The 14,451-nt window shown below is 35.6% G+C and overlaps 1 protein-coding gene across 2 annotated transcripts in view; it reads left to right on the plus strand.

Annotated features, from left to right (window-relative positions):
* The window catches only part of HBS1L (HBS1 like translational GTPase), a 63,421-nt gene that overhangs the window by 9,725 nt on the left and 39,245 nt on the right, over window positions 1-14,451 (plus strand). The window contains exon 5 of one of the 2 annotated variants that reach the window (XM_086482410.1): window positions 299-3,345. The exons of the other annotated variant lie outside the window; for it this stretch is intronic. Within the exon in view, the coding sequence (XP_086338536.1) occupies window positions 299-1,782 (1,484 nt within the window). The 3' untranslated portion in view covers window positions 1,783-3,345. Of the gene's footprint in view, window positions 1-298; window positions 3,346-14,451 lie in introns of those variants that run through there. 2 annotated transcript variants of the gene reach the window in all.

Consider the following 14,451-nt stretch of genomic DNA (forward strand, 5'->3'; position numbering starts at 1 on the left):
CCAATGCCTCCCTTTTTTTTCCTAGCATCTGTATAGTAACTTTCTTATTTTGATTGATGCTTAAATCTTCATACTTTTTGCTGGCATTCTTTGCTGATTCTTAAAGTTTCTTGGGTATTTTAGTAGATAGATGTAATTTAGTTGTAGAACATTGCATACCTTTGGATAACACTTAGTAATTAAATGCCTTTTCATGTTTCTTCTTGATTTTTTTGTTGCTGCTCTCGACTTAAAAAAAAATGGATGTTTCGTTGTGACTGCACTTCCATCTGAACATTGTTGGCTATTGTAAGGTAAGGAGACTTACTGTGCTGTCCAGAAATGTGTATTGATACAGACAGTTTCGCTTACACAGTAGAAAATGTTGCTGGCAACACCAGCAAACCTGGGTTTGGAAACTTGACAGACGAAAGTGGTTCAGCTTGTTACTCTTTAATTACAAATGGCAAAATGCTCCTTAATGCTGAAAAATCGAATATGCTTTCATCTGAAAGGAAAGGATTGAAATCCGCTTCAGTTGTTCTGTCATCGTCTTTCAGTGATGATTTGTGTAAAGGATCGTTTTGTGAACCTGTGAGTAAACAGGCAGAGAATCAACTACCAGAAAGTGCTAATGCAGTAAGGTCGATTCCTGACAGTGAAGATGTTTGCTTTAGAATAGGAAGTAACTCATCTGGAAATTCTTCCTTTGAGAAGTTGGAATGCAAGGAAACACAGGACTTGAAATCCTTGCTGATGCAGAATACGGTTTGTGATTCTCTGAGTCCTGAAGACATTCCTCTTGTTTCCTCAAATACTTCTGATTGTAATAGTAATGCAAATTTTTACAGTCCTCCAAGTTTAACAAGTGCGTTAGGAAAATTGGCTCTTGATAACAAAGACAGTCATACTGTAAATAGAAAGAATGAACTTCTGGAAAGTTTTTCTTCACTTGTGCAAAATAGAAAACAAGACAGCCCCTCCTCGGACATGGCTGCTTTGCCAGTGTTAAGGTCTGGAAGTACATCACTGGCTGACTTACTTCAGGAGCCCCAGGAAAGCACTGCTAGCCACTGTTATTCTTTGGCTGATCTTTATACACAATCAACAGCAGGTCTCACTGATATGAAATTGGGAACCTCACCATTATCACAACTAGTGAGTCAACCCCAAACTTCAGGTGGGATGCCAGAGCTAACAGGATCTTTGTCTTCTCTAGCCCTCTCTCAAGTTTCTCCACCAAAGGAGGTTGAGAATTTATCACTCTCGGATTTAATAGCAGGGACTATTGAAATAGATAAAACTCAAGAAAGGATGGACTTCCCCATGCTCAATGTAACTGAATCAAGGCCCTCTAAAAGAACCAACATTGATTTAAGTGTCCTTGTAAAAAATGCAGATGTATCTGCAGAACAAAATGTGGTGGGACAGTCCAATATCTTAAGCCCTGAAACTAAACTTTTAAAAGAAAAACAAGGAAAATGTTCTGGTTTTGCCAGAACAAGTAAAAAACCCAAAAGAGTGCTTACTCCTAAGAGGCAGGATTTGTCCCTTTCATGGATGAAGGCGCTGCGTGCAAGACCTTCAGCTTTTGCTTTAACTTTGTGTCTTCGTTACCCTCCAAAAGGTTATAAGCGGCGCACAATTGGTGTACATAAAGCTTTCCTGTATAGTAGACAAGTACAAGATGTGAAACCCAAGGAAACTGGTCCTATAATAGCCATCACACCATTTGACTTCAAATCAGCATCTCCTGATGATATTGTGAAAGCTAACCAAAAAAGAGCTTTTACGAGAGAGTAGCGGGGGAAGGGGAGGAAACAAAATCAGTGTTTCTATCTTGGTATATAAAAAAATAAATAGATTATATAGGACCTATTTATAATCCAGAGTTGTGTTTTTAAAAATTTTTTTAATTGTCATATTACAGTTCTCAGTGTTTGGTAGCAAATTTGTATGTAAACTTTTTAAGCTGTTGCACTGAATATCTTTATTTTTGCCCAATTTTCACTGACAGTTTAACATTTTTAACTTTTGCAAAGCCTTGAACTTTAGTATATAGTTATTCCATGTACAGAATTCTATAAACACCATTGAACTTCTTTCTAGCTGTTGAAGGTACAGTTCATTGGGGAGAACACTGAATTATTATTTTGTGAAGTAATTTAGTTTTGCTATATGGTGTATAGTTTGGGGAGTGGGAACCTCGATTTATATTATGACTGTTTTATTAAATGTTCTTAAAGTTAGATTTTCTGATAAGGTATGTTATTAAACTGCCAGTCTTGTGATTGTTATTTCCAGTCAATGTCATTATTCTCTTCTATCTTTGTACTGGTTACAATATTGCAACAGAAATACCTTTAGTTTTTGGAAGCCTCACTAACCTCAGATTTTGACAGTTTCAGTGGTATAGGACAGGTACAGTTTTTGACAGGACCAAATTTGTAGGGGAGCGAGCAATCAAAATTGTGTGGCCCCACCCTCCAATGAGCTGTCAAAATGTGATATTCAGAATTTTAAACCAGCGATTTTGTAGGTATGTACATGTTGCATGTGTGTCATGAGAAGTTTCACTAGGATGCTATGGTTTATTGTCAAGACTTTCAGAAAAATATTGGAATAACAATTCTTTCAACTTTAGCATGAGAGTCTTTGCTCAATGGAAAAAAAAAGTTCAGGCAAAGCATAAGGCTGTTTGTGTCTGCCTCTTACCTGTTTTGAAGAAAGCTTCCTTTAGTAATGGAAATATATTCTCTTCTACTGTTTGCACCCATTGCTGTTACTTTGAATCTTTAGATGGAAGATCAGAATCGGGACATTCTGGACTTACTTGTGTAGGTGATAATTACCAGATTCTCGTGCCCCTATTAGTTAAATAAGTAACTGCATGTAAGTTTCAACTTTTCTCTTGGTACACATCACTACTTTTAATATATTTCCAGTGTCAATTTCCAGCATTTTAGGTCCCAAACAGCAATAAGTGCAATAAAGGTACAGCTGCAACTAGAAAACCACACTTCTTCATAGACTTTCATACACTTATTCATGGTAAACTTGGCAGCTAGTATGGAACAGTACATAGTTTCCATCTAGTTTTAATCTAATTTTTGTTGAGCATGTTACATCAAAAAGAAGACAAAAACTGTTAAGTTTGTTCCTAACTTCAGGTTGCACTACAGTTTTGTTTCTAAATGAAAATAAAACATGTTCCAGTGCTCTCAGGTACAAATTTCATGTTCTGTATATTTTGCTTGTTTGTCTAGTTGATGCTGTTGTCATTTAGGACTACGAGCAGTGTGACCTCTGACCTCTTGAATGAAATGGATGTTTCTTACCCTTACTAATAAAAGTTTTATACAATGACGATGCTGCAGTGTTTATGTTCTGGTTGACATGTTAAAGTAGCCATCTGTATCCTTACCTATTTGGAGTGCCTTAAAGCATTGAAGTGTAAATAATACAATCCAGTGTACATACTATGATCAGATAAGTTCATGAGTAGGAGCATAATTGATTTATTTCCTCAGAAGACTTCCTATAGAAGTCTGGCTGATAATGATTGCACACTGGTGGTTTTATTAATTAGTCTTAATAGCAAATTCTGCTGTTTGAACAATATGAAATGCTTTTCAGTGATCAGTTTTCCTGTACTTAGTTCAAATGTGAACTTCCCAGTGCTTAAAATTCCAAGTCTGTTTTTCCCACTGAGGTGGAATGTCCTATTTAGAGAGTTTATAATTAAACTTCTGTTTTTCCAAAATGTGTGTATTCTTCTAGTAGAGAAATTCTCATTTTTAAAAGTAAAATATTAGTGCAAAGTTTGACGTTGTCATGCCTGATATATTTTTAGGTGGACTTGCTTTCTTGTGTTCCAAATACTCCTGAGGATTAATTATGTTAATTAATGTAGGTAGAGATTTTGAATACATACATTTGTGGTTTTTTGTTTTGTGGGTTTTTTTTAATTTTCATTTAGCAGCTTCGTTTTTCTGTCTAAAATCGTTTCTTTTGTTGAACTTATTTTTGGTTTTGGTCTGTTTTCTCATTCCCCTGGCTGCTGCTCTTTGTATAAATCTTCTTAGCATTTTAACAATTTTAGACCATGAACTAGACGTACACCTAAATGTAAATCCTATGCATTCCCTTGGAAAGTATGTGCAAGTAGTGGGTGGCAATGTGTAGTACTTGGAGCTCAGTTTTGCCACAGGTTTCATGCAGATTAAAATTTGAACAAGTGACTGAGTCCAAAGGGAATAAGCATTGTATGTTTATCGGGGCTCTTACTGTGGGACTGATACCTTAATAAACAACTTTGGATCTTGCTAGGTAGCTAGCTGTTGATGTATAAATAGCTTTTCACTTGCATTTGGCTCAGTGTTGTTAGTGGTCTTGAAGCAATACATGCTGTTCAGTGTGTGAGGAGTAGGGGAGTGATTTTTCTTCAGTTTGCAGTCCTGAATCCTGAAGTGAGCCTGGAATTAGTACAAACCTGCAGGCTGTACACTGTAGAGGTTGCCTAAGTGGTGGATAAACCTGAATTCCAATTAATTTTCAGCAGATATGATTTATGTCCATTTGGAAAATTGACAGTTTTGCTTTTATAAACAAAAGGTAATGCATTACTGTATTTGCTTTTTAAATGAAATAGGTATTTTAATAATTTCCTTAATTATTCCTTAATTTCCTTACTGAGAACGGGGTGTGTGTCATCAGTGACAGGCTTAATTGTCTTAGAATACGTCACGATATTATGGTGTATGGCATTTTTGTGTAATGAGTTTGTGTTTGGCCTTTGCACTGAAGTGTTTCTGCCTAACGAATGTTAGAATTCTTGTTAACTAAATCTGCCTATTTTGTGCTTAACACAGTAACCTTATTTTATTGATGTATGTATATAACTTTTCCCCCCCATTTTGCAGCTAGTGCGTGTCTTTGCCCAATACGGGTTAATTGTGTTATTTGTTTTGGAATTCACGTATTAGCATTGCAAAGTGCTTGTGCCTGCGTTTGCATATGGACGTAAAAAGATAATATTAAGTTACATAGACGTACTACTCCTGGTATACAGACTGTATATGCCTAAGGTATTTTGTACATGAAATTTATTTTGTACGTTATTTTTATGTGCCTGCTGAATATTTTTAATATTGACTTCTGGACATTGCTTTGTGTACTAAATAAAATGCATATTCTTAAAGGACTGACTTAACTACAATTTCTTGTTAACTTGCCTGACAGAGAGAGAGTTGTGATTGAATGTTCTATAGTGATTGTATCTATTGTAGAAACAGGCTCCAGTTCTTGTCTAGGTGTGCATGGGCATGCTTCTTTCCACGGAAGATTCCTTTGGAGAAAGTAAGGCAGAAACTAGCTTCTACTAGTGTGTCTTCAGGTACCATATTGAGGCTCCAGTTTGCTTTTGGTTAGGAATGGATTTCTAAATTTTTTTTAGACCATTTTCATAGCATCTTTTTTAACCTTATTTGGATCTTAAAAAGCAAAGGATATCAGTGAAATAAGAAAAAAAGCAACTGTCTAAAGTTAGTTCTCAAGCTCTTTGTTACAGTAGAAATTAGAGCTACTACAGTTGATTTCTTAAAATCAACAATCTTAAAATGTCTCTAAATGCCTGTTCCATTTTTCTCTTTTAAGTTTCCTTTTTCTAGCTGATTTCTATCTGAACTTGTTTTGGAAAACCAGGGCAAATTGAAAGTCAAAGTATGAGAAGAGTAGGAAAATAACAACCCCCGTTGGCATATCAAAAATGATTGATGCTTTTTACGCTTTAGGATGTGATTTAATGTAATTATATTTAGCTGGTTTTTTATTACAACAGAAAACATTTTTATTTAAGAAAAGTATAGAATGTTAGGAGCATAAGCTTCAAATAGGAAAAAGCACCATGGGATTAAAACTTCACATACCCAGTTTTTAGTTTTTATTCAGAAATAACAGAATGAGTAATTTCTCATTGAATTGTTAGGCAGTTCTCAGGATCTGAAGCTTCAGAGGCAGCAAACTACTTGAATTTCTGGAACCGTTGCACAATAATATTTCAAAGTCTTATTTCTGAGAGACTGACTGGTGCAGTGAGGTGTCTTTGCAATTTTGTGTTTTGCCTTATTTCCTCTAATCATGTCATTCAAATACACTTTTCATTAATCAACAATTTCTGAAAATCTACACTTACGCAAAAGGTTAAAGAGCAAGTGCTGCTACTGCAAAAATGAATAGCTATACAACAGGTTTGTATGAAGATAGGATATAGGTTGGCTTTATGAAATGTTTGAAGTTTATTACAGTGCCTTTCTACAAGGGCAGTAGTTCACCTTTCTACAAGGGCAGTAGTTTACGGTTATGCACACAATCGTTCACATCTCTTTCAAATCTAAAGTGCGCAGATTTTCAAAGTTGTTAAAATGTTTTTATATTACATGTTGATTAAGAACTGTTGTTGAGAGAAAAAAAAAAAGGCAAAAATATCATTGCATTGTAATTCATGCAGTAAAAATAAACTTCCTAAAGCTAAAGGGGATGCTTCTCTGCTTTTTTGTTTCTTTGGGAATGGAGTTGAATTTTCATGGATAACTTCCCTCATTTTTTGGTTTGTGTGAAGTGTAGACAGCTGATTAAACTCTTCAGTAGATTTTCTGTTCGGTTCACTGTGTCCACACTGCTATTTAGATGATGAGGAAGTGTCATTAGTCCAAGTTATCTATACTTCTGGCTATGCTAATGTTTTGACCTTGCAGCATTTTCTGTGGGGCAGTAAGAGAAACGTCTTTTGTGACGTTGGTGTGTTTAGCCTGCACTAGAAGAGTGTGTTGAAACACAAATCAAAGCCAACGGTGATTTATTTATTTCTTGAAGCAAGCTCTTCCGTTCTTCTGCAATTGCTGTCTTAATGCAGTTCAATGGGAATGGGTCTCTATTTTAGTATTGCTGTGCTGTACCGCCGGTTGCTCCTTTATGCAGACTGTTGAAGTGTACATTTTTACCAAAAGTAAAAGCTAATTGCAGTTTGTGATTTCAGGTCTTTCTTATGAAATGGTTCACAAGTTTCAGGTGTGATGCCATCATGGAAGCGTTCTTTATCTGATTTGTGGACATGTTACATACCATACTTTAAAATGGCTTAAAAATACTTAAAAACAATTATCAGTGGCTTCTGAGGTATGTCAGTGGTTTGTTTGTCAAATAATTGATTTGAATGCTTAGTGTTGTTAGGATTGCTTTAGAAAATAACCCATTTCCCTTCCTACAACTTTCTGGTGATAAAATGACCAGAAAATTACTAGAACCCTTAAGATGCTTGTAGTCTGCAGAGATTAAAATGATATGTTTTGAAGGAAACCTCATGAACAATTTGTTAAGAATTAGACTTACAAAGACGTAGTGGAAATTGTCTTACTGTTTTTGTAATGAGAATAGGGAGATTTTAGAGAAGGGTTGCTTGTGAAGTATTTACTCATCAACATGTCAATGGACGGAGGTAATAGGTGATGAAGATGGACATTATTTTAATATTTCAGTTGACCATTTTGAGTATTTTTGTCCATAAAATCAAAGAATGAAATCTTAATCCAAATTTCTTTTTAACAAGTGACACATGTTTTTGACGTATGTAGCACTTCTCAGGCGTCCTTTGCTTCTGTCTCAGCAGTGGGTATTAGTGATGTTCATAGGTTGCAGTTTGAAATGCGCTTTTGTAATGCATTTACTTTCACTATAGTCAAGCAAGGATTTTTGTTTCATGAAATTTAGCTGATACTTATGGGTTCTCTGAGAAGCCTTTCTTAAAGGTTTGAATTTCTGAAAAATATTTATGTAACAATGGTACCATCTTAGTCAAAAGGATCTGCATTCTGTGCATATTTGTTTCATTTCTGCTTGCTTTTTCTGGCTAAACTACATTTTCATTTCTTTTTGCCCCCATTGGTATTGCAGAACAAATAGAGATACTGGTGAGTGAGCTAGATTCTATTCCAAATTGGGCACCATTAACGGAATTGTTAACCACTTTATGATACTAAGATTTTTGATTTTAGTGGTGCATGAGCAAGAAGGAGGTCAGATGTCTGTAAATGTGCAGGAAATAAAAACTGCTGTGAACTGAGCATATCTAATTTGATTGTTGTTGGGTAGTAAGGAATCTGGTCTTTTTTTAATGAAGTTGTTCCCGTAGTTGAGCTATCTGTGGTGGGGGCACTGGGTATTTTGTTTTATGGTAATTACTCGGGAATAGTGCCAAGAACAAGGCCTTTACAGGGCTATATGTATAAATATTTAATAAGAAACAGGCTTCACAGTAGAGAGTCAAAATTGAAAGTAAGGCACAGGAAGCTGAAAAGCCTTACTCATGATATGCCAGATAATCTAGGAATAGAGTGCAGGTCTCAAGCTTAAGCCCAGTTTTCTAAATACTGGACTGTACTACTTTGCTTGCAGCTGTTAATAGAGAAGCAAGTATTTATTCACTGGCATTTATTTTTGATGTATGATTTTTGTTAATACCACATGTATTCATGGTTTTTCTGTAACTGTTAAGACAGTGTTGGCATTTTCAAGAATACAAGCCACAAGTAAAATTACTAGGTTCTTAGCTTGCATTTTGTTAATGTTGTTTATCTTTCAATCTTCTAGAATTCTTTTTTTTGCATCTCCTGTATTTATATCTTCCTTCACTTTTGCTTTACACCAGTAACAAATAAACAAAAATCCCACAGACATCACCACAACATGACTTAATGTAATTAACTTTTTCTTTTCACTCAGTTGAATGCAGCAAGGTTTGTTTTGGTTCAGGTTGATGAGCATTTCTCAGTCCATGGACAAATACTTCCTTGTCTTCTGTCGTTTTATGCCACAGATGGACACTGTGATAGCAGTTCCTTCCTAGTGCAAAGGGTCACAATGCCTATTATTGTACTTTAACAGATAACTTTTATCACTTCTGCTTTCTGGTCAATGGACAAGTGAAGTTGGGAGTCTTAAATGAAAAAACAAACTGTTACTTTTGGATTTTATTTATAGGGAGAATTCCAAAGAAATCCTGGAGGACCAAACATTCTGAAGTTTAATGGTGACATACAATATATTTTCATTAGCTTAGAGTCACTCAGGTTTTACTTCCATTTATCATACTGGGCTCAAATGCTTTGATTTCACACATTTGAAAATCCATTATTTATTCCCAGGTAGCTCAGAAGAAATTTTGTCCCCAGCCTCAATTGGCTGTGCTAACTTTTCGGTAACGTGACCATTCTCAAATGTCTGTTACAGAGATGAGAGCCCGTTGTACTTAACGATACTCAGGTATGGCGTGTATTCGGTCTGTGACAAGGAGAACGTGTTCTTTACTGAATGGAAATGTTTGAAATCTGACATGACTGATGATATAGTTATATCTTAAATCATGGAAAGTAATGAGAATTTAAGACTTACATGTTTTGTGTAAGAAAAATATATACACAGACTTCGAGAAGGTACTGAATCTTGACACGGAGGTACTGTGTGGGTTTTAGAAAGGAAGTGGCTTATTTCAGGGAAAAATGTGTCACCAGCAATGAAAAGCTTTTTAAAATCCTTTGAGATACCTTTTTGAGATTCTCCTCATACATCTTGTACACCTACACTGGAAAAAGTGACACTCCAGGCTTTTTCTGATTTTTCTTTTATGCTCCTTTAACACTAGTTTGGTTGATTTTTTTTTTTTTTTATTTTTTTTTTTTAATTTTTTTTTTTTTTTTTTTTCCCCTCCACGGATAAAGTGTAAACCAATACAAAGTCAATCATTTTCGTAGTTTTACTATATCATGTGTGAAAGTCGGGTGTGTTGCTTGGAAGCTAAGAGAGCTTAGACAAAACTAAAAATGGTTGTGTCCTTTTTAGAACTTTGGGATTCCAGAAGAACCAGAGATCCTGGGGAAACAGTAGCTCCACTTGTTCTTACAGTGGCCTTCTATCTCAGTCCCTTCAGGTCATGGTAAAGATCAACCATCAGCTGGTTTTCTCTCTATCTTTAGAAGGTAAAGTGAAGAATTTACCAAGTTCTCAGATGTGATTGCTGGAGTGCCAGGAAGGTATAGTTGGAGTCTTTTTTTTTTTTTTTTTTTTTTTTTAATCCTGTTAAGTTTTAAGGATGAGAGGTTGCTGCTGTAGTGCTGTTGTATTTGAATTTAAACATTGTAAGTCCTACCTGAAGTTTGCACTTGAGTACTCAAAGCAAGGCTGTTGACAAGACTGAGACAGTAGCATTTTGCAGTTGTAAACCAGTGGAAATACAATGGAAATACATAGCTCTAGAAAGTAAACATTAGAAGTATAGGCACATCAAACTCAAAATTGTGGGAGCAAAAGAAACAGTTTAACGTATATCAGTTACTGATGAAAAGGAGCTAGAATGCTAACAGGAAACACATGTAAAAATTCAGAAATTAAGTTAAAAGGTAAAAGCCAGGAAGGTGTAAAAATGCAAGCGTGAAACACGAAATGATTTTAAAATGTCTGTTTATGCTAGGTGTCTTCCACTACAAATACTGTTGTTCCTTTCCTGTAAAATTTGTGTTATCAATACCCACTTTATCTCTGTACTGTCTTCTGGATGTGTTTCTGCAGTATCATACTTTTACTTTATCCTATGTGATTCCATATAGTTATAAAATATATTGGTTGCATAGTCTAGTGTATTGTGGTACACACACACAAACAGAAATGCCACCCACCCACACACGTGTGTGCCTCTGCGCCTGAACTGTTTTTTCTTGGGTGACAAAATATTACACATTTTTCATCATCTCAGCTTCTGTATTCTTTCATACTGCTATCATTTCGGTCGTCAGAGTGGACAGTTACGAATGATTAAAGTACCACGTTCCTCCCTTCTGTTATACTTGTGACATTTGAAATGGCCATTAGACTTAAAGCGCTTGAGTCTACTGTAGTCAGAATCCCTGGTGGAAATTCATGCCTAAAATGCCAAAAGCTTGGAAAACTATGTAACTTTAATATGGAAAATACCTGTGTCTGCAGAAGCTGTGCTGCCCAGTTGGCTGAGACATGGAAGAGCTTTGACTGGTTGTTGCTTCAGTTCTTCTGTATTTTTATGGCATGTAAAAGTTCAGTCTAAATGGAAATTTTATATCTAACTAATTCCAAATACGAGTTGTTTTGGGTACTCCTTGGCTGAGTCCTTGTTACCACTTTTTGTGGTCTTAGAATCACATTTTCCTATTTTTAATGTTTTCCTCTTCCCTGTTGCTGACCCACATAAACAGGAAAATGACTAACTTTGCTTGTCAACTGGGCAAGGTGGTGAAACTGCGTATACACCAACTAACTGCTGTGCTTAAGTTGAGAAAAGGAGGAAAAGTGACGCTTAAAGATTTTAAGTAAACCTTTTTCAAGGCAAAAATGTGATTTGAATTGTATGCTTTTAACGCTCTTTTTCTGATTACGTATGCAAACAAACTCTTGTAAGGTTGTGGATGCTGTCTGTGTGCTTGCAGGTACTACTATAAATGTGAAGGTTCTTAACTGCCCTTTCACTGCGTCAAGGAAGAGGAAAACATTAAGCAATGGACTTGAGTCCATGCAAGTTCCTCTCTAAAGTCACGATAGTGAAATGCACTGCTTCAGACTGACAAGTGAACTTTTCCTGGCATTCAACTGCATCTGATAAATCTCGCAAAGCTTATTTAAAACTACAGGCTATATTCAGTTTTTCTTCTAGACTCAGGTACGCAGCTTTAGATAAATCAGTTCGTGTCTCTGAATGATTTCAGCAATGGAGGATAGAGCCTTCAGTGCTGTTTCACATCACATATACACATAGGTTGTTATTTTCTGAATATAAGTCTCCCTTATTCACCTAATGGTGATGCTCAGTCTCCATTTTTTCTAAACTTAATTAAACAAGTTCATATTTGATAACTCTGGAATTCAGATATGTTTGGCAGGTATCAGAGGAGTTCATAGGAAAATGTGGAATAAAGAAACTTTCAGAGTAATAAATATAAATAATGCAAGTATAGATGAGTGATGCAGATAATGTGAAACATGCTGCAATTAAAAAGGGAAAACAACTGTGTAAGTGAATACACTTCTTACGCTGAACGGTGGGACAATTTTTATAAACTTTTCCTAAATTTTAATGCAGAACAGATTTTATTTAAATGTAATTTTGTGCTTCTCAAATGTATATTGCTGTGTATATCAAGTAGCTCACTTTTACCTTGCTTACTTCAGCTTGCCCGGTATCTGCACGTCTCCTTGCAACGGTTTCCTTGATGAATACAAGTAGAGCTTAATACTAGGATTTTATATCAGTTAGCTGATATAAGGCTTTACTGAGAGCCTTTCTGTCAGCTTAGTCATCTGATTAATGTTAGATTCACTAAATCCCTAATAATGTCCATTGTTACTGGTAGCATCCATAATGTGTTTTCTTATGAAATGTCTTTCTGGTGCATAACTTGTTGTAGTTAAGTGTTTGCACAGTGTGATGGTGTACAGTGGTCCAGGAAAATTGACTTCCTGGCTTTTCACATAGCTTGAGATTTGTCTCTAAAATTATGATAATAGTTGTATGAACTTGTTTGCCTCTTTTTTTTTGTGTTTTTTTTTTGTTGTTGTTTTGGTTTTGGTTTTTTGTTTTTTTTTTTTCCTGCTAATATATTGTTTTTAATACTGCGGAAGTTCTGGACTGCAAATAATTAAGCACACTTGATCAGCCTACTGCATCAATGCAGCTTGTTTTGCAAGTTAGATTCGGAGATCTTTAGCAGTTTCACACCTAGGTTTCAAAGATTCTTTGTCTGTAAATGTGTTGCCACTAACACAATTAAACAACAAAGAATGCTAAAGCTTTCCTTTTTCCTTATTCTTTGTAATTTTTAATAGCCACTGCTGCTTCTGCATTTTTGCCCTTCCTCAAACGTACTCTGTGTATCAATAGGGCAAGACAGCAGCGTGGCAAACTAATTCTGTTTATTTAGGAAATTAGCAGGCTGCCTTCAATTAGAATAAAAGGAAGCAGCGAAAGTAGATGTTGAAGCCTGTTGATATTACAGAGAAGACAAACAGAAAATTTGAAACAAACTAGAAGAAAATTATGTGGCAGTAAAGTATGCCTTATTAGTTGAAACTGCTTTATCTAGCTGTTAGATAAACAGCTTGCATCTCAAGCTGTGCTTTGAGAATATGGTCATCCTCTCCTATGGATGATATAGTTATAATAGTTATTATTGGTGTTTTGTTAAAGACAGCTGCTGTGAGTAGGTAGGTTTGTGTGTGATCTATTGAACTTCTGTCTGTGTAGCACTGAGGACAAAACTGAGATTGTACTCTTCTTTTCCAGATGGCAGGAGTTGCTTGAGTTTGGGAGGTACATACAGAAAAAAAGTCCTTACAGCACAGGAGTATCTGGAAAGTGTACCAGCAAGAGCTGCTAGTGGTGATGTAGCTAGCTACATCAGAAAAGCTGAGCTTTGAATCCTAGTAGTAAGGTAGAATAAAATGCTGGTTCTCTAGAATAATTATGTGACCAGTCAAGGTCTCTTCCAGTAGAAAGCAGTCACGTACGGAATGACACATCTTCATATACCCCATTGTTACTGACATAGTACCAAAAGCTGGTAGGTAAGAATGTGAGCAGACTTTAAGCCTCATTTCCTTTTGTTTTTCTTCTGATGTTCCACCATGAGTGGAGAATAGCATTAAGGAGAGGAGTCAGACTCTGGATGATGATGGGAACATGTTCTGATTTTAAGTGGTGTCTAATGTCAAAAACAGGGAGAGGCACACTGCTGAATAATAGTACATTGTAAAATGTGTTCTTTAGTATTGAATTGGTAGGTTGTGAGTGTATTGCAGAAACGTCGTGTTTGACGGTGCACCTACAGCCTTTGGTTTCGTGATGTAAGAACACTTTGAAAACAAAATTCAGCTAGAAGGAGGAAATCTTAAGTGTTTTCTCCTGGTCTTATCTTTTAAAATTTGATGTTGAATGTCTACAGAATACTTAAACTGTTCCATCTACACAGAAATACTTTATAAATCTCATTTCTTTTTAATTCTCTTAAGCTGAATTGTTTGTGTTAAAACTCTTAAGTAGCATTTGTGAAATAATCGATTGCAGATTTGTGATCCTGCTGTTACTTTTTTTTTTTTTTTTAAAAGCTACTTAATATTTTGTAATTGAGGAACAATGGAAAATTGATATAATGGCATAAAACTTCACCCCTGACTCTGAAATCTTGGAATAGTTAAAGAGGGGAAGAACAGTTACGTGATGAATTTTAGTCTGTAGTTTGAAGGGGGAAAAAAACCCAAAGGAAAACCAGCACCTTGTTAATTATTTTGCTTGGTTCTGATAAGGGTATGTGCTTTTCTTCATTATTTTACATTTAGTCCTAGTAAAGTGAGTACTATAAAAGGTGTATGTTCAGTCAGCAAATTTCCTTTGAACAG

Source organism: Leptosomus discolor, chromosome 2 (assembly GCF_034619465.1).
Source record: "Leptosomus discolor isolate bLepDis1 chromosome 2, bLepDis1.hap2, whole genome shotgun sequence".
Taxonomy (NCBI): Eukaryota; Metazoa; Chordata; class Aves; order Leptosomiformes; family Leptosomidae; genus Leptosomus; species Leptosomus discolor.